The sequence below is a fragment of the Sorex araneus genome, chromosome 3 (genome assembly GCF_027595985.1).
Source record: "Sorex araneus isolate mSorAra2 chromosome 3, mSorAra2.pri, whole genome shotgun sequence".
In the NCBI taxonomy this organism is placed as follows: domain Eukaryota; kingdom Metazoa; phylum Chordata; class Mammalia; order Eulipotyphla; family Soricidae; genus Sorex; species Sorex araneus.
Window position 1 is genome coordinate 88,448,959 of NC_073304.1, and position 25,089 is coordinate 88,474,047.

Here is a 25,089-nt window from a genome sequence, read left to right on the forward strand (position 1 = left end):
TCTCCGAGAGGCACACACACACACACACACACACACACACACACACACACACACACACATATATAAATATACATCACTCTATGATTTTATGGAAAATGGGTAGGGAGTGTCTTATGATGTGTCGCAGCCATGTAGCCCAGGAATATGTTCACTGATGCATGAGGCTCGGCCCGAGTGTGTGGAAAGTGGCCTGGAGCGTGGCAGTGGTTGGGTTGTGGAGGTTTTCAGTTGCCGGGACACTTGACTGCTCTCAAGAATACCATCACTAAACTTAAAAATAGGCCCTTTGATTAACTTTCATTAGTACTCCAGAATTCTAAAACAAAAGTTTTCTAGCAAAAACATTCAGAAGTGACATAAAAAAAACCCAAATATTATTGTCCCAACTTCAGTTCTCAATCGGGCCCACATTCCTAACTGCTGCTGATTACTGTTTTGAAACTGGAATCCAGCACCAACTCATACCAAAGACAGAGTAAATGTTGCTGACAAAACTTCTAATACATCTAATGAGTAAAGCTTGAGAAATAAATAATTATTTAACTGAGTATGATGCATGTCCGGAGTTAGAGGTGGAGGGTATGCTTAATCTGGTAATCACAGAAAACGTGGTTTCCCTGGGGAGAACAAACCTAATTACTCATAATGTACCAAACTGGGCAGTGCAAGAGAGGCATCACTGCTACTAATATCCATATTCTCTTGGTCTCCCCTCCAGCCATGTTGTCTCCCACCCCTACATAGTGAAACAACAATGATTGATGGCATCAGGTAGGAAATAGCATGATGGAAGACATACTTGGAAATTAGGTACAACACTATTAGCTGAGCATACTCATTTCAGCACTGTTCTATCTGCTCTTGAAAGTCAGAAGTAAGCTGTGGTAAATTTGGAACTAGGACACAGAGCAGTATTTTCCACCTCTGATCACATGTTTGTCATGTATCTACTACCTGGCCCGACACTAACCTTGTCAGACGCCAAGGTGTGTGTTAAGCCCTTTGTTTACCAGGACTCACTCATGATTGTAACTAATAACTTTCCTAGAAAGGGCTCTTGCAAAGTTCCAGGGAAGCAGGTTAAGCAACAGTTGTGTCTATCTTGCAAAATCCACGTAGGATTTAAGTATTTATAGAATCTGAAGTTATTACCAAAATTTCAAAAATTGAATAGTAGTAAAACATACTAAAGAGTATATAGGGTAACACCAAAATCCACTGTCTTAATAAGATATGAAATTTGCAAAGTATACACAATAGAAGACTTGTCATTAAGGCTAAATACCTAAGATGTCTCATTGCCCTCAGAAGCCATACTAGGAAAGATGGTCAACTCAAAGGGCATTGAGGTAAGTTTAGTAAAGATACCAAAAGTGAGTGGGCAAGACTAAGAAACCCAGTCAAGATGGTGAACTCCCTTCTTGAAGTAGCTTCACTAGCTCATTCTGCAATAATGGAAATATTCTACACCTACACTGTAGATTACTACACGTGGTTATTTAAAATGTGGTTAGTGCAACTAAGCCAATAAATTTTCAATTTTTAAAAATCTAAATTAAATTAAACTTAAGAAGCCACATGTAGGTAATAGCTACTATATCGAACATTGATGCTTAGATACTGTATGGAGCCTTTACAACTCTGAGGCCTGGTAAAGTAGGAAAAGACAATTACTAGAACTTGGAATGATATAAAATTAGAGGTATGTCTTGTAAGAGAGGACTACGTGATAAAAGTTATGGTGATGCTCAGGGCTTACTCCTGGCTCTGCACTCGGGAATTACTCCTGGTACACTTGGGAAACCATTGGGATGCTGGGGATCAGACTTGGGTTGGCTGTATACAAGGCAAATGCCCTACCTGCTGTATTATCTCTCTGGCCCAGGCATTTTTTTTTATTACTATTTTTTAGTGCAAGGAATTGAACCCTTACACATACAAGGCAAGTGGTCCACTGCTGAGCTATATTCTTGGCCCTGGATCAAAACATTATACCACATACAAAATGAGTTGAAACATCAAGTATTTGATTTATCAACATAAATTCAAATAAATATAGGACCATTGACTGTCTTCCCCTCACACCCCCCAATAGAACAAAGTATCTTTCTCACTAAAGTCCCTCAAATGTGTCTTGTTATAGCTATTCTAGAGTTCTCTGCTGCACCAAAGTGCACAATGTTGTAATTAGACTGAAACTGGGTGAAGTTTCAGACACAAATAATGAGGTCAAAACTATGTCTGCAAAACTATGACTGCAAAACTGCAGTCAACCTTATGATACCACATGGAGATAAAAAAGATCTATCTGAAACATTTCCCAAGTTATCTCAAATCACAAAGCACATTACTGGAAATTTAGGATTTTTTTTTTTTTTGAGTCACACTGTGCTCAGGGCTTACTCCTGGCAGGCTCAGGGTACCATTTGTGGTGCCAGGGATCAAAACCAAGTTAGCCACATGTAAGGCCCTCCTCTCCTCCATCCCCCCACCCCTACTATCTTTCCAGCACCAGAAGTGGGAATTTTTTCACGACTTGAGTTAAAGGCTATTATAATTCAATAAATGAATAAACTTAGATTAGAAAATGTGAAAAAGAAATTCATTAATATATGTACTCTAAAGGTCCCTGTATGATCTCTGTATGATCATTTTCTTTAAATAGGCTTAATTGGTGAATTTTTTTGGGGGGGAAGTGGGGCTACCATCTCAGTCAATATGTATTTTAACAATCCTCTTTCTGCACTCATGGTAATAAAAAGAAAAAAAGAAAAGGGATGTGAAGAGTCACAGGTAGCATCTGTAAACTAAGTTCAAATTCTATTTGTGCAAAAACTTTATTGTGTACTTAAATCCAATCCTTACTGTCCAGCACTTAAGGAAGAAATATCCAATGACACTGTATGGGGGTTGAAGTAAGTGCCAAAGGAAAAGCAGTTCCCACCACCTCCAAGGAGCAGGATCTCTTGTTCTTCAGGAAGGAGGATGCTCGTATGGTTGTGCAACATTAACGGCCAAGGCACACATGTTTTGTCAATATGATACTCAGAGCTCAATCCTGTACTCAAATCGATAACAGTCACTCCAGGAACTGAAGCAGAATGAATGCAGACTCCTCCAATCAGTAGAAGTTTCCCATTGAGCACATGGGCTGTGTGGGAGTACCTTGGGGTAATGGGAGGCTGGATGACTACTGACTCCCAGAGGAATCCACAAGAGACGGGTTTCAGAAAGGATACAGAGTTCAGTGGCTCCTCGGAAGCACCCAGCCCTCCAGCAATAAGGGCTCCCCCTCGCCAACTGCAGGCACTGTGGGAATGCCGACCTTTGGGGACTTCCCCCTCCACTGGGATCTTGACCCAAGCCATGGTCCCCAGGTGCAGGAAATGCCAGTCACTTAATACAGGTTCCACCACACTTCGCCCCCCATATACAAACAAGTATTTCTGATTCTGGTAGGACACTTCTGTTGCTGAGTGTCGCCAACATGACAAAGTGGAATTTTCTTCTGGGCCAGCCTTTGTTATGGTGACCTCTAGGTGCGAGGCACTATTATCCTCACTCTTGCTAACATGAAGGTGGAGACTATCCAAGGCTGGAGTTACTGGGGACAGTCTCCCTCCCAGAACGAGAACGTGAATATCTGAAAGTCTTGTCATGGTGTGATATAGGCGTCCATCCCACCGGGCTCCAGACCCGCTACAGCCTGTGTGATTGCCTTTCCATTCCAAGTTACTGTATCTCGACAGCAAGTGGAACTTGCTCACTCGGCAGTGCCGCCCCTCCTGCTCTCCAAATCCTCCTGTGCTAAGAATAGTGCCCTGGCTCAAAAGCACCGAGGCATGACCGTATCTCTTAAGGCCTGGGCCCTGGCTCTCACTGGTGACAACACTGGCGGGGAAGACCCCTGAAAGGAGAGCAGGCTCTACCAGTGTAAAAGCCGTAGAGGGTGGAAACACCACAGTCTGGGAGAGAGCGTCTCCCTGAGAAGCAGCCAGAATGAAATAGTGGGAGCACTTCAGATGCCACTCCTCAAACTCATCAAACGGTTCGAGACTTTCCACGCGTTGGCGTTCTTCGGTGGGGAGAAAGCAGCGATAGAATTCGTTCATGTCCATGACCACGCAGCTGCTCCAGCCAGCTTGCAGGAAGCGGTGCTGTTGGGCCTCCACATTGGGAAAGCGATCAAGGCCATGCAAGGGAGAATTTAGCTGGCGAAAATGTTGCTGCATGACCTGGCCAAAGGCGTCATGAGGCCTCATCTGCTCATACACCACGAAGAGGGCATCTGGAAAACGTTGGGCTGCCCAGGCGATGACAGCCGAGGCGCTGTCGGGTTCGAGGTAGGTCAACACCACTTCGGCCAGGAGCAGAGTGGGCGTGGCAGCGTCCAGGCCTGCTTCAGTCAGGGCTTGGTCCAACCGCTGGAGCTGCCGCAGGTCCAGGCCCAGGATGCGGTAGTCCGAGGCCTCAAAACACAAGGCGGACGGCGAGGCCGGGCTGCGGTGAGGTCCGGTGAGCGCGCACAGTTCCGGCACCTCTAGAATCCGGTCCGCTTTGCGCCGCGCCACTTCCGGAAAATCCACCTCCCAGACAGCCGCCCCCGCGAGACGGCCAGCGGCTTTGAGGCGAAAATACAGAGAGTCCGAGCCGGCTCCCAGCGAGAGGATCTGGGCGCCCGGGCCCGCGCTCGTCCGCGCCAGGAAGGCGCGCACACAGTGCTCCACGGCGCGCGCGCGCACGTAGTAGCCGCGGTGGATGAGCGGCGCGCGGCGAGCGGAGCCCGGAACCAGCCTCGCGGCGAAGGCGTCGTGCACGTACCCGCGCGCGGCCAGGGAGCACTTGCTCAGGGCGCTGCTGTCGTTGGTGCTCTGGACCGCCCCCGCCCGACGCCCGCGACCCCGGGGGCCCATGGTGAGGAGGGACGGAGCGGGTGGTTCGGTCGAGGTGGTGAGCTGGGTGCCGGGGTCTAGTCCACTTTACGGGCTGGCGGGAGAAACTAAGCCCCCCCACTCCCGACGCTTCTTCCGCGGGCCGAGGTGCGTCACTTCCGGAAGAGCGCGCCTGGCCAATCGGCAGGATGGACGCTGTCGCTTGTGTCAAAGTTCCAGCGCTCCTGACTTGACTCTGATTTTCCGGCTTTGCATCTTTTCGCGGGGGCGGTCACTCTTCCATAGACCTCCTAAAGGGGAAAATGTGCCATAGAGTCCGTTGTTGACAAAATTAATTGAAGAGGTGAGTGAGGGGGATTGGCCACTAGTCCTGGAGGGCAAGATATGCATTGAGTTCTGGAAGGATTAAGACCCTTGATGGAGCAGCGAAGGGGTTGTTCCTTTGTGGCTGACTCTTGCTACTTATTTAATGTATTTGTCGTTAGGAAAATTAATGTTTCAATCTGAAAACAAGTCCCAGGGAAAGGAAGAAAACTTGACAGAGCCCTCGTTGCGCCCGACACAGGTGCTTTCTCACAGATGGGTATTGCTGAGTCCCCAGCATTTCAGGTGCCAGGTCAAGCTGACTGGAAGTAAAGCAGCTGTCGCTGTTTCTCAGCCCTAATTTCGCCCTCTAAGCCCCCTTCAGGGTCCGTGCCCAGGGTCCACCTGAGACGGGATCATGGAAGAGGATTATTTCCACGGAGGTTCTTACTGCAGGCTTAAGATGCCCATCGCCTTTCAGAATTGGATGCATGGAAATCACTTGATTCCAGCGCTATTAAGGATACTTACGTAGGCATGGTGGGATGTGGTGGCTGTACGTGCTGAAATGGAAACCAGATGACTGAGTATGGTTACAGAGAAGCGGTATAGCATGCTGGTTACCAGTAGGAGCTTTGGAGACCAGCTCGTTTGGACTTGAATCATCCCAATTGCTGCAAGGTTTGAGTCAGGATAGAGGTTTGTTGGGTGAGCAATGCCCCTTTGATAGAATGTTTTAGAGCTTGTTATAGTGAAGGTAATTTCTATGGTGCTGTAAGCGCCAAATCCATGTTTCAGTGAACCGAAGGGGTGAGGAAATGGAGATAACTAAATTAATGCTTTCAAGGAACCCAGCTCAGAAGGAAAGGCGAGATTGGGGCAGTAGCAAGAGAGAATTGTGGAATAAAATAGAGCTTTTTCAGGTAGAAGCTAATACTATACATGCACGTTGGTCGCCTGACAGGAATTAACCAGTGGAGAGGGAAAAGTGAGTTGAACTTTTGGAGTGAATTTTTTTGGAGTGTTGATTATCATTGCCTCATTAGTTTTATAGGCAAAAGTTATAAGATTTAAACATACAGAGCATAATTAAATGCTACAAGTCCGATGTATGATGATACTAAGCCAGAAACTACAACTTTCAGGGAAAAAAAAAAACACAAAAAGCACTTGGCTAAGCAGATCAGTAAACCAAGGCTATGTGGTACATTTGCTTAAACCAATATACTTGTTTCTTAATTTTATGTAATTAAATTTATACCTTTCCAGAGGCATTTGACATACATGCTTCTATGTCATACAGCCATCATACATCTATCACTGTCACATAGATATCTCCTTGTTTGGCAAGGAAATCATCAAGGACTGTGTGGTTATTCAAAACTATTTTAGCTTGTGAGTTAAGTGTGAATGCGGAGTTGAAACTGTTTTGACTGTGGAATTTGGTTAGTTCCCCAAGGTTGTGAATTCAGTTAGGAAGATTTCCCCCTTTGTAATAGATTAGAAGATGTTTGTGGAAAGGAGTAAGAAAAAGACAAGGTAATAAACAGCATGAGAAAACCATTTACAGGCCTGTTTGATCATTTTGAGAAAGCGAATTTCTTAGGTACTAACTTGCTTTATTTTTCTGGAAACACTAAATTCAGGTCAGATGATGTGCAGATCAGCCAGAATATGGTACTTTTTTCAGAAGTGTCACATAAATTGGACACCTAAGTCTCTTCCCTGAAGTTTGACTGTGCAAGGACTTAGCCACAGTACTTGATGGAGTCAGTTTGCAGAGAGGCTGAAGAGAATTTTTTTGGAGTTGTCTCTTCTAACAGATTGTAGGATGTGTTGCTTAAGGCCATCCCTAGAGTACTTTGTGAAGGTACTGCTCAACCAGAGCATGTTTTATTGTTTTGTTTTTTTCTTTTCATCCTCCCATTCCCCAAATGTAATTATTCTTGATGTTAGGCTTTTACATTTTGCACACTGAATTATGGTTGACCTCTGAACAAAAACCAAACAAAATCTAATGAACATGGGAGCTAGGGCTGTTGACTCCAAGCAGTTGAAAATGGTAGGCAGGGCTGGAACTATAGTACAATGGGTATAGTACAACGATAGTACAATTGCACGCAGCTGACACAGGTTCAATCCCCAGCATCCCATATGGTTCCCCAAGCACCAGGAGTAATTCCTGAGTGCAGAGCCAGGAGTAACCCCTGAGCATCGCTGGGTGTGATCCAAAAAGAAAGAAAAAAAAAAGAAAATTGTAGGCATAGTGAAAATGTTTTTGTGTGTTTTTGTTCTGTTTTGGAGCCATGCCTGGTGGTACTGAGGCCTTACGCCAGGTTCTGCACTCAGGAATTATTCCTGTTAGGCCTCAGGGGACCATATGTGGTGCTGGGGATCAAACTTGGGTTGGCTATGTGCAAGGCAGGAACCCTATATGTTCTACTATCACTCTAGCCCCAACACTATAAAATGTCTTAACAAAAAAGAAAGAACTGGCAGATAGCATAAACATGTTAAAGCATCTGCCCAATAAAATGGCTTTCTCAATCATTATAAAGTTCAAGAGGTCCCCAGCTAAGTAAAAAGTACAATCTTTTCAGGCAGGAGAAAGTACAGCTGGTAAGAACACTTGCCTTGCATATGACTGACCCAGGTTCAATCCCTGGCTTCCTCTATGGTCCTCTGAGCACTGCCAGGAGTGATCCCTGAATTACTCTGAAGCAGGAGTAATTCTTGAGCATCTTCAGGTGTGGCTCAAAAGCCAAACAAAATCTAATCTTTTCTAAAAGGACTTTGACTACAGAAGAGGTACTTTTCTGTTTACAAGGGAGAGCCTCAGTCTGGTGAGAAAACATACAAACTATTACTAAAACAAATTTATATCCATGAGATTGGGGTAACCAGACTTCAAGTGACCATCAAGCAATTTGAAACACTCAGGAGTAGCTTAAGTTTTTCTGGATTGTATGTTGGTTTTGATTTGTGGGGGAGAGTTCTCCTTTATTGTTCTTGGGCCATAACTGGTAGTACTCAGAACTTACTTCTGACTCTTTATTCAAGAGTCCTAGGGAAAGAACTTGGGTTGTCCCAAAACAAGCACCTTGCCTGCTGTATTATCCAGCTTCCAGGGGTTGTGATTTGAACAGGTGGAACAAATAAGGTGTGCCCATTTTGTTGCCTTACTAATATTTCTTGCCATATATCTGTTAGATAAAGATATAAAAATCTATTATATAAAGATGTAAAGATACCTTTGCTCTCCCTTTATATATTTCAAGCAATTCAAGAAATACAACTTTTTTTTTATAATTTATTTATTTTTAATTAGAGAATCACCGTGAGGGTACAGTTACAGATTTATACACTTTTGTGCTTATACTTCCCTCATACAAAGTTTGGGAACCCATCCCTTCACCAGTGCCCATTCTCCACCACCCGTAAACCCGGCGTCCCTCCCACCCTCCCCACTCCCATCTCCCCCCCACCCCACCCTGCCACTGTGGCAGGGCATTCCCTTCTGTTCTCTCTCTCTAATTAGCTGTTGTGGTTTGCAATAAAGGTGTTGAGTGGCCGCTGTGCTCAGTCTCTAGCCCTCATTCAGCCCGCAACTCCCTTCCCCCACATGGCCTTCAACTACAATGTAGTTGGTGATCGCTTCTCTGAGTTGCCCTTTCCCCGGAACGTGAGGCCAGCCGCGAAGCCATGGGGTCAACCTCCTGGTACTTATTTCTACGGTTCTTGGGTATTAGTCTCCCACTCTGATATTCTATATACCATAGATGAGTGCAGTCTTTCTATGTCTGTCTCTCTCTTTCTGACTCATTTCACTCAGCATGAAACTTTTCATGCCCATCCACTTAACTACAAAATTCTTGACTTCCTTTTTTCTAACAGCTGCATAGTATTCCATTGTATAGATGTACCAAAGTTTCCTCAACCAGTCATCCGTTTTGGGGCATTCGGGTTTTTTCCAGATTCTGGCTATTGTAAACAGTGCTGCGATGAACATACATGTGCAGATGTTGTTTCGATTGTACTTTTTTGCCTCTCTGGGATATATTCCCAGCAGTGGTATTGCTGGGTCAAATGGGAGCTCAACCTCTAGTTTTCTGAGAATCGTCCATACTGTTTTCCAAAAGGGCTGAACTAGCCGGCATTCCCACCAGCAGTGTAGAAGGGTCCCTTTCTCCCCACATCCTCTCCAACAGCGGTTGCTTTTGTTCTTTTGGATGTGTGCCAGTCTCTGTGGTGTGAGGTGGTATCTCATGGAATACAACTTTTTTTTATATAAAAACCTCGGGTAGGTCTTATATAATTCTTGTTTTATGGAAATTTATATGTATGTATAGAATATGTATGTATAGAAAATGTTAAAAGGTAAGATATCCTTAAAAATACTGAATTTTAATTCATCTTTTATCAGCTTGAGTCCTTTTCCTAATTCTTGTTGTTAACTCACTTAAGTTAACTCCAGAGGGAATTTTCTTTTCTGAGGAATACATTGGAAAAAAAATCTCTTCTTTGCTTTTATATCAATATCTGAAAATGTTCACATTTATTTGCATAGGTGAAGTTGAGCTCAGAACTACAACTAATCTTATCAAAACGTGTGGAGGTGAAGTGATCTGAAAGAATTTATGACCACAAAACTTCAGTTTGAAAAACATCATATTTTTCATACCGAAAATTAGAGTGCTTTGAGAGACTTTATTCTGACAAAATGATGATGGAAACAAAGGAACAACAGCCCTTGAGCACAACATTTTACACAGAATTACCTAAAGTGGTGAGAATTTATCACATAATTCTGGAATGGTTGCTGATTATAATTACTTCTGTTTTTTCTCTTTACAAAAGTAAAATAAATATTATAGATAAGATTTATACTTTAAAAGTTATATAGGGGTTGGAGAGGTAGTCCAGTGAGTAGGGTGCTTGCCTTGCATGCAGCCAACCCATATTTGATCCCCAGCATCCTATGTGGTCCTTGAGCACTGCCAGGAGTAATTTCTAGATGCAGAACCATGTGAGGCCCTCAAAAATAAATAAATGATACTTATATAGTTAAATCTAATAGGAAATCTTTCCTTCTAACTACAAATATCTCTTAGTTAATGTGATACTGTGAATTCAGTAGATCCCTGAAATGTTTTTACTGATTGTATTGTTTTGTTTTAGGAACTTCATGCCCACTTAAATGGATCTATTAGTTCTAATACCATGAAGAAATTAATAGCTAAGAAGCCAGATCTTAAAATCCAGAATCATCTCACTGTGATTGACAAGAGAAAGAAAAGAACTTTAGATGAGTGAGTTTGGGGACAGGATGAGCTTTAGTTCCCTATGACTATTTTGAGATTGTAACCAGTATAACATTCCAAATTCTGGTAATTAAAGTTATGGGGTAGCCTTTGGATATGGAGACTATAACTTGACACACAGCAATTTTCCAGCTGTTAACAGTATTTTTTGACATTTGTATTATTTTAGAAATTATACTATATTGAATATTCTTTGTGGGTAGGGGCAGGGGTTGGGGTGGGGTCTCTCCTGACTATTCTCAGTCAGCCAGGTCAATAATTCATTGCAGGGACCTGACTGAGAATGTTTTGCAGCTCAGGCCTTATAGTGTGGGGAATTACTTGGACCAGCCCAGCAATGCTAGGAGTCTCCAAGATTGAACCCAGTGATGCTTGGGGGACCATGTGGTGCTGGGAATCAAAGCAGGTCAGCTACATGCAGAGCATGTGCTTTAACCTCTGTATTATCCTTGCTCCAGCCCTATAATAGAATATTTTTTTAGACTGGAGCAATAGCACAGCGGGTAGGGTGTTTGCCTTGCATGCGGCCGACCCGGGTTTGATTCCTCCGTTCGATTCTCCCTCTCAGAGAGCCCGGTAAGCTACTGAGAGTACCCACCCGCATGGCAGAGCCTGGCAAGCTATCCATGGCGTATTTGATATGCCAAAAACAGTCTCACAATGGAGACGTTACTGGTGCCCACTCGAGCAAATCGATAAACAAGGGGATGACAGTGCTACAGTGCTATTCAAAAATATAAGTGTGCTCATTTTCCCCTACTGATTGCTGCTACCAGAAGATAGGTGGAGTGGGGGGAACAATTATTCTCCACTTAAAAATATCTAGGACTAGAGACATAGTACAGGAGGTAAGACATTTGCCTTATATGCCTCTGAGTCTGATTCAGTCCTGGGCATCACAGACATTTCCACAGGGCTTATTCCTGAGCACAGAGCTAGAAATAGCCCTTGAGCATCATCAATTATGTCTCAACCCCTTCATCCACAAGTCTAATCTTTCTAATATTATAGTCATAGTAGTTTCTTTTTTAGTTATTTGATTGTTTTTTAAGAGCTATGAAATTTGAAGAGCTCATCTGTAGTTTTAATTAAGTGCATCTAATTTTTTATAAGTATATAATTACTGTTACTCTAGAATCTAACTTATTGTTTTTCTTGAATTTTTTTTGAATTTCTTGAATTTTTGATGGCTAGTCTATGTTAACACTTAATTTTTGTTGCAGATGTTTCCAGATGTTTCAAATTATTCATCAGGTTACTACTAGCCCTGAAGATATTCTGTTGGTGAGAAATGATTCAATTTTTAGACTGGTTTAAAAATTATTAATTTATGACATTTATGTTGTTGTGCATGATCTGTTGCTTTCATCAAAAATCTGATGGGGAGGCTGGAGCAGTAATATAGCGGGTAAGGTGCTTGCCTTGCATGCAGCCAACCTGGGGTCAACTCTGGCATCCCATATGGTCCCCTGAGCCCTGCCAGGAGTAATTCTTGAATGTAGACCTAAGAGTAGCCCCTAAGTATTGCCAGATGTGGCCTAAAAACAAACAAACAAAAGAACTAAAAAAACCTGGTGAGGGCCCAGGAAATAGCTCAGTATGTTGGCGCACAATGCTGTGAATGAGGAAACCCAGACCTGACCCCTTCTTCCCCCGAACCAGATTATGCCCTGAGCATCCTACCAAGCTGAGTCTGGAGTAGTCCCTGAGAACCACCAGGTGTGGCTCAGTACTCTCAGAGTCTGGTGAAAAGTGTTTCCTTTTGCAGAGAAAGGGAAGAGACAGGGGACCACACCTGACCTTGTGCTCAGGGGTCATACCTGGCAGTACTCAGGGGAGCATATGTGGTACCAGAATTTGAATTAGGGTGCAGCCAAAGGCTCATACCAGGTAAGTATCTTAACCTCTGTATTGTCTCTCTAGCCTCAGTGTTTTCTTTTTTATAGCTATTCTTTACAAAAACAAGGTAAGATGTTGCCAAACAGCTATTATCAAAAGGCTACATTCATTGTAAAAAGATATGAAGAACCAAGAAAAGTGCGGGTGGGGGGTGGGGGTGATGGGAGGGAACTGATTGCTGCTACCAGAAGATAGGTGGAGTGGGGGGAACAATTATTCTCCACTTAAAAATAGTACAGGGACACTGGTGCTGGGAAATGTACACTGGTGGAGGATGGGTGTTGAAATACTCTATGACTGAAATCTAGTCATGAACAACTTTGGAAGGGTATATCTGACAGTGATTCAATTAAAAAAAATGTTTAAAAAAAAGATATGAAAAACCAAGCTCATCTTCTCTTAGAAGATGATAAGGCAAAGGAAATCTGGTCTCGCCTTCCACTTAAAACTTGTCATACAAAATTTTAATCAGGGTTGTAGCTATAGTGCAGAAGGCGCTTGCTTTGCTTGCGACTGACTGGAGTTCAATCCCAGCCTCCTCATTAGTCCTCCAGCCCTGACAGGAGTGCTCCCTGGATGCAGAGCTAGGAGTAAGCCTGAGTACCATTGAGTGTGGCCCCCAAACAACAACAACAACAACAATAAAAAAGCAAAGAAAGAAAGAAGTGTTTAACCACACTCATGTATTTTAAAAGGCATTAGCAGTATTCTTTGAGAAACATTTAACTACCTAAGTGGAAGTTTTAACTTCCTCTTAAGGAATGAAGAGTGCCAGAGAGATAGCTCAATGGGATGAGCATGTGCTTTACATGCAAGAGGCCTGGGTTTGATCTTTGTATCTCACGATTCATCAAGCACCACAGGGAACAACCTCTGAGCACAAAGCTGGGAGTAGCGACCCAAGCACCATTTGGAGTAGCCCCAAAATAAAAAATTAATGTAAAAGATGTAAAATCTCAAGAAATATTTAGAGATAGAATGGTCAATCCTTAAGGAGATTGTGCTCTTCTTCTGGTGGTTAAGCACTAGAGGATACAATTGTGTTCTCTAAATGATGTTCCCTTTAGAGACTAATATGTCAGGCTACCTTCTATAATGTTGATCAGAATGGCATTTTTATTTTTATTATTTATTTGGCACTGTTGGCCAAGCCCTAGAACTTGCATGTCACTACTGAGCCAGGATGACATTTTAAAATGTTTTCTTTGCTGATGAAGGATTGAGAAGTTGGGATGGGGGCAGTGTGGGAAGAGTTATGATAGTACAGGAGATAAGACACTTGCCTTGCATGCTGCTGGCCGAAGTTCAATCTCAGGCACCACATATAGTTCCCATGGCGCCACCAGGAGTGATTCCTGAGTGTTGAACCAGGAATATGCCCTGAGCCCTGTCAGGTGTGGCCCAAAAAGAAAAACTAACAAGTTGTAAGATATACACACAATAGAATACTATGCAACTATAAAAAAAGATGAGATCTTGCACTCTTTGCAACCTGGATGGAACCTGAAGGTAGTGACGTTAAGTAAAATAAATCTGAGTGAGAAGGCCAAGTACTGTGTAATCTCACTAATATGTGGTATAGGGAGACGACAAGGGACTAGACAGTGTTGAATGATGATAATCCCTTCGTTTGAATTACAAAGCTCAGATTAACAAACAGTGGAGGAAGGGGGGGAAGGTAGATGAGAACCAGAAGAAATATAAGGACAATGGGGGAGAGTCTTGGGCATGTGTGTGGTGGTGGTGAAGGTACAGTAACTACATCAAAACCATATGCATTAACACTATGGTAATCATATTACCCAAAGTACAATAATAATTGTATGTAAATAAGATAGAATGTCATTTTTGGAAATGGGAGGATAGCTTAAGGAGTACAGAATTATGTCTAGGAAACATGAGACTCTGAGTTTGATACCTGATATCATATAGCCCCTTAGAACTGACAAAACAAGGAAGGACCAGAGAACTAGTACAGGCTTTAAAGTGCTTGCCTTCTACATGGCCAGCCCTTGTACATATATGGTCCTCAAAAGAAAATTTCTAAGTATTTTTGGTAAGTAGAATCCCAAGAAAAACTTGAAAAAATGCTATTTATTCTAAAGTAATTTAAGCCATAACTTAATGGTACCTCAGTAATGTCTTGTCATCTTAATTGCTTATATCCACATGTATCTTTCTAATACTACACAATGGTTTTGACTGGGTTTTAGTTTTGCTTCATTTTTTTGTATGTTCAGTCTGCTGTTATGTTCACCAGGCAATAGAGAAATGGTTAAAATGAATAAAAATGAGGGAAAGCAACAAAAGATGTGGCTGATGTACATATTTGAATATCAGTGGCATCGAGGGGGCTGTTGGGAGCTACTGGATATGCTGTCATTCTCTCTTGATCCTCAGGGGTGTGAGAGTAGGATATCTTAACCACATGGAAGACTTCCAGTTTTCTCTGAAAATAAAACTTAATGAATAAAATCAAACTTTAGCACTGGGTATATTCATTGTACCGTTGCACTAATATAAGTATTAGTATACACTTTTTATTATCAGGTCACAAAAGATGTCATTAAAGAATTTTCAGATGATGGTGTCAAGTACCTGGAACTCAGGAGCACACCCAGAAGAGAAAATTCTACAGGTAGACTTTAATTAGCTTCTCAGAAAATGTACTGTACTTTCCTTGTGTACTTTAGTCATTTATGTATTTCAAGTGGAAAATATGAAGATTTTTTCTTTTACATCATGATAAAGCTAGAGCCACCTCCAAATCTTCTGTTATAAACTAATGATATGAATTATTAGTGAGGGAGTTATTTGTAAGTTAAGAAATCAGGCCAAGGAGCCGAAGAGATAATGCAGTGGGTAAGGTGCTTGCTTTGCATGCAGCTGACCCTGGTTTGATCCCTGGTATCACATATTGTCCATCCAAAGATCACCAGGAATGATCCATGAGCACAGCTGAGTGTGGCCCAAAAAATATAAATAAAGTCAGATCAGGTATTATCTGCTTAAGGGAAATTAAAAATCCTGCAAAAAATTCCATTGTTCTTGGGCTGAAGAGTTAGTATAGTAGATAGAGTACTTGCCTTGTAGGCAGTTGGCCCAGGTTCAACCCTTGACACTCCATATGGTTCTGCAAGCCTTCCAGGAGTAATTCCTGTCACAGAACCAGGAATAAGCCCTGACCAAAAGGTGTTGTAGCACCCCCACCTCCACCCCCCCCACACACACCCAAAATTTCTTAGTTTTTGTTTTTACTCCAGGAAAAGAAAATTTGGCTACTTAAAGGAGAATTGTCTTTAAAAGTCTAACTTGAAGAGCTTCAGAGCTTAGTTCTTGTTCTTACTCCAAGAAAAGAAAATTTGGTCACTTAAAGGTGCATTGTCTTTAAAAGTCTAACTTGAATAGTATCAGAGCTCTTGTAACATGGTGCACTAAATAAAGAATTTTATTTTATGACAATCACTAAAATGTAGGCAATTCCCTCCTCAGAGATTCTAAGTTTCTTAAATCAGCAGCAAGCTGTGATATGGTAAAACCTGTCTGGAGAGGAGCAGTTCTGGATAAAGCCTGGGACCCTCTTTCCCAGAAGAGCTGAATCAGAAGATACCATAGAGTATCATTTGGTCTCTCTTAGCACCTTGTGTATGATCAAAAAAAGCCATAACCTGTCAGCTTGTTTTCCTTACATTGTCACCCAGTAATTGTTCAGGAATAAAAATTTTGAAGCTGCATATAGAAAAGTGACTATTGAAGTGGGACTAGTAGAATATTCTTTTCTGTTTTATTTTTTTGGGCCACATCTGGGTGGGTGCTCAGAGTTGTGGGTGGTGGTAGGGCATGCAGAGGATTAAACCTCAGGCTCCCATATACACAGCATGCATTCCAACCTTTTGTGCCATATTACAAGCCCAAAAGCGGAAGATTTGTACCTCCCATTTTAAAACTGAAGACAGTATAAGCACAAAAGTGTATAAATCTGTAACTGTACCCTCACGGTGATTCTCTAATTAAAAATAAATAAATTAAAAAAAAAATAAAACTGAAGACAATTCCAAGTAATGCTGGTGAGGAGTATAAAAGGAAAGCAGAGGGGGAAAAAAACCCTGTCAATTATTAGATGTAGTGTGCTCTTCAAAAGGAGATTCAAAAGGGGATAATTAGTCTTGCAATTTCAAGGTGCTGAGTTGAAACTCTAGAACTATATCACACATTTCTGAGCATCAGAAGGTTAACACCCCAACTTCACACACACCAACACACACACACACAGTGTAGCTCCTATATTTATAAGAGGGGTAATGATAACCTATGTATGAAACAAGGGAATGGTTAAATAATGGAATATTAGGCAACTATTTAAAAATATTTGCAGAGAAACTTTAGTGATGGGACATATGCTCAGAGTATATAGTTATGTATTTAACAGCATACACATATACCTAATAGCACATTATCTTTTTAAAAATGTGTATGTCCCTACATCATCTGGCATAAAAAATGGCCCAGCTTCACAAGTCCACATTTAATCTCTAAAAAGATGCCAAGCTGCTGAATTGTTCCCATCCCATGGCTACTGAAATGTGCAATTGCATACATGGTTGTGCAATACCTCCTAATTTCACAATATTGACAGCCCCATAGGAGTACAGCAAGTTAGATGGGAAAGTCATGTAGAAGCCCACTAAGCTCAGTGAGCAAAAACAATTAATACAGAAGCCTCAACTAACACCAAACAGCTTGGTAAATTCTCAGACTATGACTTTAGTAACACCATTGTGAGATACATGTTATAACAAGCAAGCTTGTGGGAGTGGGTGGGAAACTGGGGACATTGGTGGAGGGAAGGTCACACTGGTGGTGGTGGGATTAGTGTTGGAACATTGAATACCTGAAACAACTGTATTATGAATAAACTTGTAAATCACAGTGTTTCAAGTTTTAAACACAATAAAAAATTCAAGTTTTAAACATAGTGACTCACTAATTAAAAAATAAATAAATTTTAAAAAATTAAGAAAAATAAAAATAGTTTTAAAAAGTGTGTGTGTGTTTGTATGTTTATTTAGGGTAGTATTACAAGTTGCTTTATTTTATTATTATTTTGTGGGGGGCCACACCTGGTAATGCTCAGAGATTACTCCTGGCTCTGTACTCAGGAATTACTCCTGGTGGTGCTCAGGGGGCCATATGGAGCATGCCAGGGTCAAGCCTGGGTTGGCCATGTGCAAGGCAGATGTGCTGCCTACTGTGGTATCTCTCCAGCTCCAACCCCCCCCTTTTTTTTTTTTGCTTTTTTGGGTCACACCGGCAATGCATAGGGGTTACTCCTGGCTTTGCACTCAGGAATTACTCCTGGCAGTGCTTGGGGGACCATATGGGATGCTGGGAATCAAACCTGGGTTCGGCTGCGTGCAAGGCAAATGCCCTACCCGCTGTACTATCGTCCAGCCTTCACCGACCCTCTTTTTTTAAAAATTAAGTTTTCTGGTTTCATAGAGCTTTTACATAAAAAGTACATAAGCATTTTATTTTATTTTTAAAAAACTTCCCTTTTTGGCAAAATAGTAAGGCAAGGTAGTTTCTATTGAAAATGGAACTTACTTAGAAATAAGTGAAGGGAGAGAAAGAGAGGCATATGTGTTCAAGAGAGAACACAGGCTTCTCCAGAGTGCAAACAGGCAAGCAAAGAGACAGACATGCAAGTGAGATACATGTTCAAGGGAGAAGAGGGGCTTGAAGAGCAAGCCAAAAGGTACAAAGGCATTTAGTAATTGGGATATAATGGAATTTTAGAGAGAAGCTGGTTCTAGAGAGTTCTCTTTCATATCTCTTTAGAAGAGAACTTGCACATCCAAAGTTGAAAGAACATTTCTAGTGTCCTGGGTAGGAAACAGTGAGGCAAAGAGGAAATACGGAGCAGGAGACCCAGGAAAATATTTTTTCTGAGCCAGCAGAAAAATATTTTGCTAAATATATTTTTTTAAAGGACAGGTCTCACAAAAGGACTTGTTCTTATTTTGTTCAACAAGCATCTAAAATTGTATAGCAATGTGCAATTTTTATGTCTGTTGAATATAAAGATATTTTTAAGTGGACCTTGTATTTTATATCTTTCATTTTTCTACTTATTTATTTTGAAATTTTATTAATATTCAACTAGCTTTTACTAAAGTTCAGAAGGGCCATTTCACTAAAATGTATTCATTTAATTTCTTTTTCACAATGCTCTTGTTACAACATGAAATAAAAATGCTTTTTTTCTTATAGGGAAATAATGCTTTTTTTCATATAGTGTTGGAGGAAACTATTGATGATCTTTCTGTTTTTGTTTTCTGTTTGTGCTTTCTAGGAATGACTGAAAAGACTTACGTGGAATCTGTACTTGAGGGTATAAAACAATGCAAAGAAGAAAACTTGGACATTGATGTTAGGTAAGATGTCTTGGTCCTTAGATGCCATCATTTAATGAACTAGAATGTGGCCCAGATAGTACAGCAGGTAAGGCGCTTACCTTGTATACAGCTGACCTGGGTTTAATCCCCGGCATCTCTGTGTACTCCCGAGTACCAACAGGAGTGATTCTTGAGTGCAGAGCTGGGGTAAACCCTGAGCATTACTGGTTGTGACCCAAAAATAAAAACAAAAACAAAACCCAAATCCATCTAGAATATAAATTTTACTCTGTGTGTGTGTGTATGTGCACGTGAATTCAGCAGTCCTCAGGGACGTAGTGCTTAGGGGCCACTCTTGCTGGTGCCTGGGAATCATGCACTGCTAGGGATCCAACCCAGGTTACCTGTATGCAAAGCATGTGCTCCAAACAGTTGAGCCAGCTCTCCAGCCTAGTGTAATGTAATTTTATTTATCAACCAGTAACTGATTTTCATCTTACAGTAGAAAAACAGCAGACTTATTTAAAATTGAGCATGCAATCCTAAAACTATTCATATGGCAACAACATTTTGACTACTATCATTCCAGTGAAGTATGGTTTCTCAATACTCTTAAGCTAAAATCCAGAGTTTTCATCTGGACCATTCCTCTTCATTTATTACACATTGACCTGCTCTGTTTCTCAGAAAGTTCAAGGCTGTCCTCCTCTGCTTTGTTTGTTTCTTGTTGCATTGGCCCAGAGCACACTTCCACCAAGGCTGTGTGGCTGCCCCTCATTATTCAGATCTCAGTTCAGCTGTCACTCCTCAGAGGGGCCTTCCTTGACTACTTTATCTAAGGTATCACCCCAAATCATCCACAGTTATCCCACTTATTTTCTCTGTATGATTCTTTATAAAAATGTCAGAAACAGTCTTTTTTTTTTTTGGCGGGGTGGGGGCAAGGGAACGGTGTTAGGGGCACTCTATGCACCTGACCCCCAAGCAGTGCTGGGGTTGCCCTCAGCAGCATTGGACCCACACAGCACCACATCACTGGTCCGTACATTGAGCTGTCTGGTCTGGAACTGAGTATTGCTGGGAAAGGCCTCATGCTCCCTGAGTACTACTAGGAAGCCCTCCAAAACAAAGAAGCTTCTCTGATAAATCCCAAACTACTTAGAATTACCAATTAATTGAAAATACAAGAGACAAGAGAACATGCTAACAGTAGAATTCAGTCACCAAAATTTTGACCATGGGAAATTTGATAGAACAGACAAATGACCCAAATTTTCAATAAATAAATTGCAAGAGACAGGGTGTGTGGAATGAGGAGTGAAGAAAGTAGCTATAGATGAACACAAACATATTGACCAAAACAATGTGTGAATTTTATATGGACCCTGAATCAGGCAAGCCAAAAAACATGCATGAACAAAAAACATGAGACAATTAGACATTTGATCAATGACTAGATATTTGATGCTTGTAACTTTGGTGTAATTTCCTCTTGGCATTTCAGGGTGTACATTTCTGAGAAGATACATTACATGTAGCCTTCCATTCCCATGGTCTCACTCAAAACTAACTTCTTTTGTTCCATATTAATTTTTATTCTTTTTTTTACATGAAAGGTATTTGATAGCAATTGATAGAAGAGGTGGCTCTACAGTAGCCAAGGAGACTGTTAAACTTGCCCAGGAGTTCTTTCTTTCTGCAGAGGACATAGTTCTTGGTGTTGACCTCAGTGGTGCCCCTGCTGTAAGTTATTTTTTCTAAGTAAATTTTATTTCTAAAACTTAGAATCTGCTTATGGAATAGGGATTAGCTTGGATTAGCATTCCTGAGAGATCCTGCAGAGCCTCTCTGTGGATGAATTTCTGTTCTACCTTTAATGATGAGGATGTAGCATCAACTTTTAGACAGTGTTCTGCACAAAAAAATTAAGTTCCTTGAAAAAGGAATAAAGATTTGCATGACTTCTATTTTCTTCATCTCTCCAAAGAGTATCATTCACAAGTAGTATCATTCTACATTCATAGGAGGAAAATTCCTTCCTTCCAGACAATGAAATTCTAGTGCTTAATTAATGCTTATTTATGGCTAGGATTTAGTTATCTCATAAGGGACCCTGAGTGATAGTACAGTGAGCAGGGCACTTGCCTTACATGTGGCCGACCCAGGTTCAATCCTGGACATCCAGTGTGGTTTACCCGAGTTTGCCAGGAGTGACTTTTGAGCACAGAGCCAGGAGTAAACCCTGAGCATTGCCAGATGTGACACTCCTCCCCCAAATAAAAACCCTAAAACACAAATATTGTATCATAATAACTCACAGGTTCTCTCATAACTTATAACTTATAAATTAAGACAGATTAGTTGACCTTGGATCAGATAGTACAGTGGGTAAGGAAGGTACTTGTCTTTCATGTATCCCACTTGGGGTTTACCCCTGACACTGTATATGATCTCCTGAGCACCACTAGGAGTGGTCCCTGAGCTTTGAGCCAGGAATAAGCAATGAGCACAGCTGGGTGTGGCTGAAACAGCAAAAAAATTAAAATTCTCAATTTAGCTTTTATTTTCAAGGCAGGACAAGCAAAAGACTTCTTGGAACCTCTTCTTGAAGCTAAAAAAGCAGGTTTAAAGTTGGCGTTGCATCTATCAGAGGTAAAAAAATATTGTAAAATACGGCTGGGGTGGGTAAATTACAATGGAAAATAATAGGATCTTTTGTAAATGGCTAAAAATATACCTGGTCTAGAAAAAAACTTCTAGAAAGGGAAAGTAGGATATTTTAAAATATAAATTATAGTTATAAAAGCTTAACTTACGTTAGCCTTTTATGCCTGTTTTCATTTTTGTGGTTCCTGGGAGTGACTGCTGACTTATACATGTAAGCTAAACAAAGGGACTGGGGAAAAAGCTCATAAGAACTGGATGCCTAACATGCACAGGGTGCTGGGTTCAGTTTTTGGCACCGTGTGACCTCCTGATCACTGCTTATATAGTCCAGGTGGCCCCTATCACCACTGGGGAGACCCATAATTAAAAAATTTAAACAGCTAAGCAACCTCTTGCTAGAGAAACTGCATGAATTTCCATCATCTTGTCATTGTCGAACTGCATTAGGAAAAACACCAGTTCCTCTCACAGGAAGGACTTCTCTTAGTAAAAAGGACCTGAACATATCACACGTGCTGGCAAGAAAGGACTCACTATAAGATTTTTCAGGGAGATCAGTGCCTTGATCAGAGATCAGAACCCTCAGCCCCTTTATAGGGTGCGCACAGTGACGGGTGATGCACAGACTATGGCTGGAAAAGAGTGACTTTCTAAAATACTCTCTCTGTGAGGGATACCACTACACTTTCCTCCATTTTATAGATGGGTTTACTATTTCTATAGCTTTTGTGTTTTGTTTTCGTTTTGGGCTACACCTGGTTCTGCTCAGGCCTAACTCCTGGCTCTGCACTCAAGGATCACCCCTGGTGGTGCTCAGGAGACCAGGGGATCAAATGCAGGCTGGTTGCATGCAAGGCAAGCACCCTGCCCACTGTACTATCTCCCCACCTCAAGTTCTATAAACTGTTTTGAAAAAACTTTAATAAAGCTTAGGTAATATGACTACAATAATGTTAACATTTATGGTTTTTGTTTTTTTTTATTATTTTTTTTTAATTTTATTGAATCACCATGTGGAGGGTTACATAGTTCTCAGGATTATGTCGGTTATACAATTCTCAAACACCCTTCCCTTCACCAGTGCCCATCTTCCATCACCAACCCCCCAGTATACCTGCCGCCCCCTCCCACCTCCCCAGTCCCCACCCTTGTACATGATAAGTTTCACTTCGTTTACGCCTTATCTCGATTACATTCCATGTTTCAACACATAACTCACTACCGTTGTTGGGGTTTCCCCCAAAAAAGAAAAGCAGTCCTATTGCCAAGGAGGCATTTGATAGTTCTCCACTGCTAAGAATATAGAGATATTAAGTCCCGCTGTTTGTTACATAACTTTTCTTTTTCCCCCTTGCCCCGCGCCACCGAGTTCACGCCTGTTTAGTAATCGCCACGCTGCCTGACAAGGGAAAAAAAACCCGAAGAGGATGGTTATTTCCCGTCATCGGCAGGCGTGGGGCTCTGGCTTAGTTGATAGACTAGTAGAGTGTCTGCAAGCAGTTTCTGGAACCGAAGGGCTTGCGCTGGTATCGGCTCCAGCTCAAGATTCCACCAGCGTCCCACTGTTCCATGTACATAATTTTTCCCCTTATATCCCATTCCCACGCCACCAGGTCTGTTTGCTTAATGGACATCACACTGTAGTTGACGACACGCCGCATTTCTTCCCGAGAAAGAAGAAAATTTCTTCTCAGCCGGCGTGGGGATATAGCTTAGTTCAGTCTAGAGAGATGGCTACCACTTTGATTGCCGTCAATATTTCAGCAACAGACTTACTATTCTTGTTAGGATCTCCCACAAAAGTCCGACCCATTAAAAAGGGACATATTACATATTGCTGATGCTAAGATGACATTAGGTTTTGGGTTTCTGTATAAAGTCCAGGGAAAGTACAACCAGAAATAACATCACTACAAACTTTTACCCTTTTATGGTGCTCATAAGATGGAGAAGCCTAGAGAGAGGCTCGGCGTCTCCATTTTGCGCTCAGGAAAACCGCGAATCCTGCGCTGTGCTCAGGAGGGAGGAGTGGAGAGAGAGAGAGGTTAAGAGAATTGGGGGATGCCCGGTTCCCACTGTTTCAGCGCACCGTGGGGTCTCTGGTCCCATGCCGGAATTAGTTCAGTGGGCTGTTTGGAGTCCAAGGGCGTTTCCTTGGGCTCTTCCATCATGCTCGCTCCACAGCAGGGTCCAAAGGGCAACATTTATGGTTTTTGTGTGCAAAATTACTTTACCTTCATCACCAAAGTGCTTAAAACCTTCTAGCACTATCCTTACTTCACCTCTACTCCACCTCTCCCTCCCCAATCCTCCATTTCTCCAACTGCTTGATAATCTCATTTTGGTAATTAAAAGCCAACCTTGGACAAATTTTTGAAAATTTTGCATTTTTAGCTACAAAAGTTTTATATATATATATATATATACACACACACACATACACACACACACACAAACACAAACATGTACATATATGAAGAAAAACCAAGTGTAGAGAAGTATACAGGACAAAGTTTTTATTTTTATTTTTTTTAATTTATTTTTTAACTGAATCACCATGAGAGATAAAGCATTACAAATTTGTTCATGATTGCATTTCAGTAACACCATGTTCCAACACCCATCCCTCCAGCAGTGTAATTTTCCAGCACCAGTGTCCTAAGTTTTCCTCCCACCTCTTCAAGCCACCCCCTACCCCAGCCTGCCTCTGTGGCAGGTACCTCTCTTTTCTTTCTCTCTTTTAGGCATTATGGTTTGTGAATCAGATGCTGAAAGGTTATCATGTATATCCCTTTACCTGCTTTCAATGCTCAGTTCTTGTACAGGACAAACTTTTTAAATGAAATATCCCCTTCCCATTTGGTTCTGCTTCTTATAGTTAAGTGCTTCTTATATTAATAGTTTTATGTTTAAAATTTTATGAGATATTTCTTAGATATGTGAATACACATATATGTAGGACTGTAGACTGTCGTTCCGTTGTTCATTGATTTGCTCGAGCAGACACCAGTAACATCTCCATTGTGAGACTTGTTACTGTTTTTGGCATATCGAATATGTCACAGGTAGCTTGCCAGGCTCTGCCATGTGGGCGAGATACTCTCAGTAGCTTGCCAGGCTCTCCGAGAGGGATGGAGGAGTCGAACCTGGGTCGGCTATGTATAAGGCAAATGCCCTACCCACTGTGCTATCACTCCAGTCCATATATAGTACAAATAAATACAACACAGTATTTATACTCAGTATTGTGAACATATACTGTATTTTGTATAATAATACAAATAAACGTACCAGGGGAAGATTAGGCTCTTAAAATCTTATATAAACATTGACCAATGTCTTTGTCTAATTGTTAATGGAGCTGCAGAATATGACATAAGGAAATGTAGACTTAATGCTCTCAACCTTGGGCTACCTCATGAAAATCAAGGGGGAGGTTGACAAACTATTCAACTAAAGAAAAAGACATCAATGAAGACAGTGTAACATTTGGCAGTTGAATCTCAACAATGAGTCTGGCCCTTGGAACTTGTCGACAGTGTCTGGGATTCCCCATCACCCCAACCCTTCTAACTTGTTTTTAAATATTAGATCGGCCTTATCAGCTAGGCT

The 25,089-nt window shown here is 41.5% G+C and overlaps 2 protein-coding genes across 5 annotated transcripts in view; one reads left to right on the forward strand and one right to left on the reverse strand.

The window, feature by feature from the left end:
• Positions 1-2,594: 2,594 nt before the first annotated feature.
• On the reverse strand, positions 2,595-5,003 carry LCMT2 (leucine carboxyl methyltransferase 2). Its single transcript, XM_004609607.3, has one exon. It carries the CDS (start codon positions 4,911-4,913, stop codon positions 2,862-2,864), a length of 2,052 nt encoding a protein of 683 aa, XP_004609664.2. The 5' UTR covers positions 4,914-5,003; the 3' UTR covers positions 2,595-2,861.
• The window catches only part of ADAL (adenosine deaminase like), a 30,685-nt gene continuing 10,376 nt past the window's right edge, over positions 4,781-25,089 (forward strand). The window contains exons 1-8 of one of the 4 annotated variants that reach the window (XM_055130659.1): positions 4,781-4,914; positions 9,763-9,981; positions 10,374-10,504; positions 11,740-11,800; positions 14,966-15,053; positions 18,768-18,849; positions 20,427-20,553; positions 21,382-21,462. In XM_055130659.1, coding sequence (XP_054986634.1) covers positions 9,916-9,981; positions 10,374-10,504; positions 11,740-11,800; positions 14,966-15,053; positions 18,768-18,849; positions 20,427-20,553; positions 21,382-21,462 — 636 coding nt within the window. In that variant the 5' untranslated portion in view covers positions 4,781-4,914; positions 9,763-9,915. Of the gene's footprint in view, positions 4,915-5,055; positions 5,236-9,762; positions 9,982-10,373; positions 10,505-11,739; positions 11,801-14,965; positions 15,054-18,767; positions 18,850-20,426; positions 20,554-21,381; positions 21,463-25,089 lie in introns of those variants that run through there. The other 3 variants (XM_055130658.1, XM_055130660.1, XM_055130661.1) reach the window with 3 other exon arrangements.

Bases quoted from the DNA above. Each gene is read 5' to 3' on its own strand.
- LCMT2 (XM_004609607.3), bottom strand. From the start codon at position 4,913: ATGGGCCCCCGGGGTCGCGGGCGTCGGGCGGGGGCGGTCCAGAGCACC.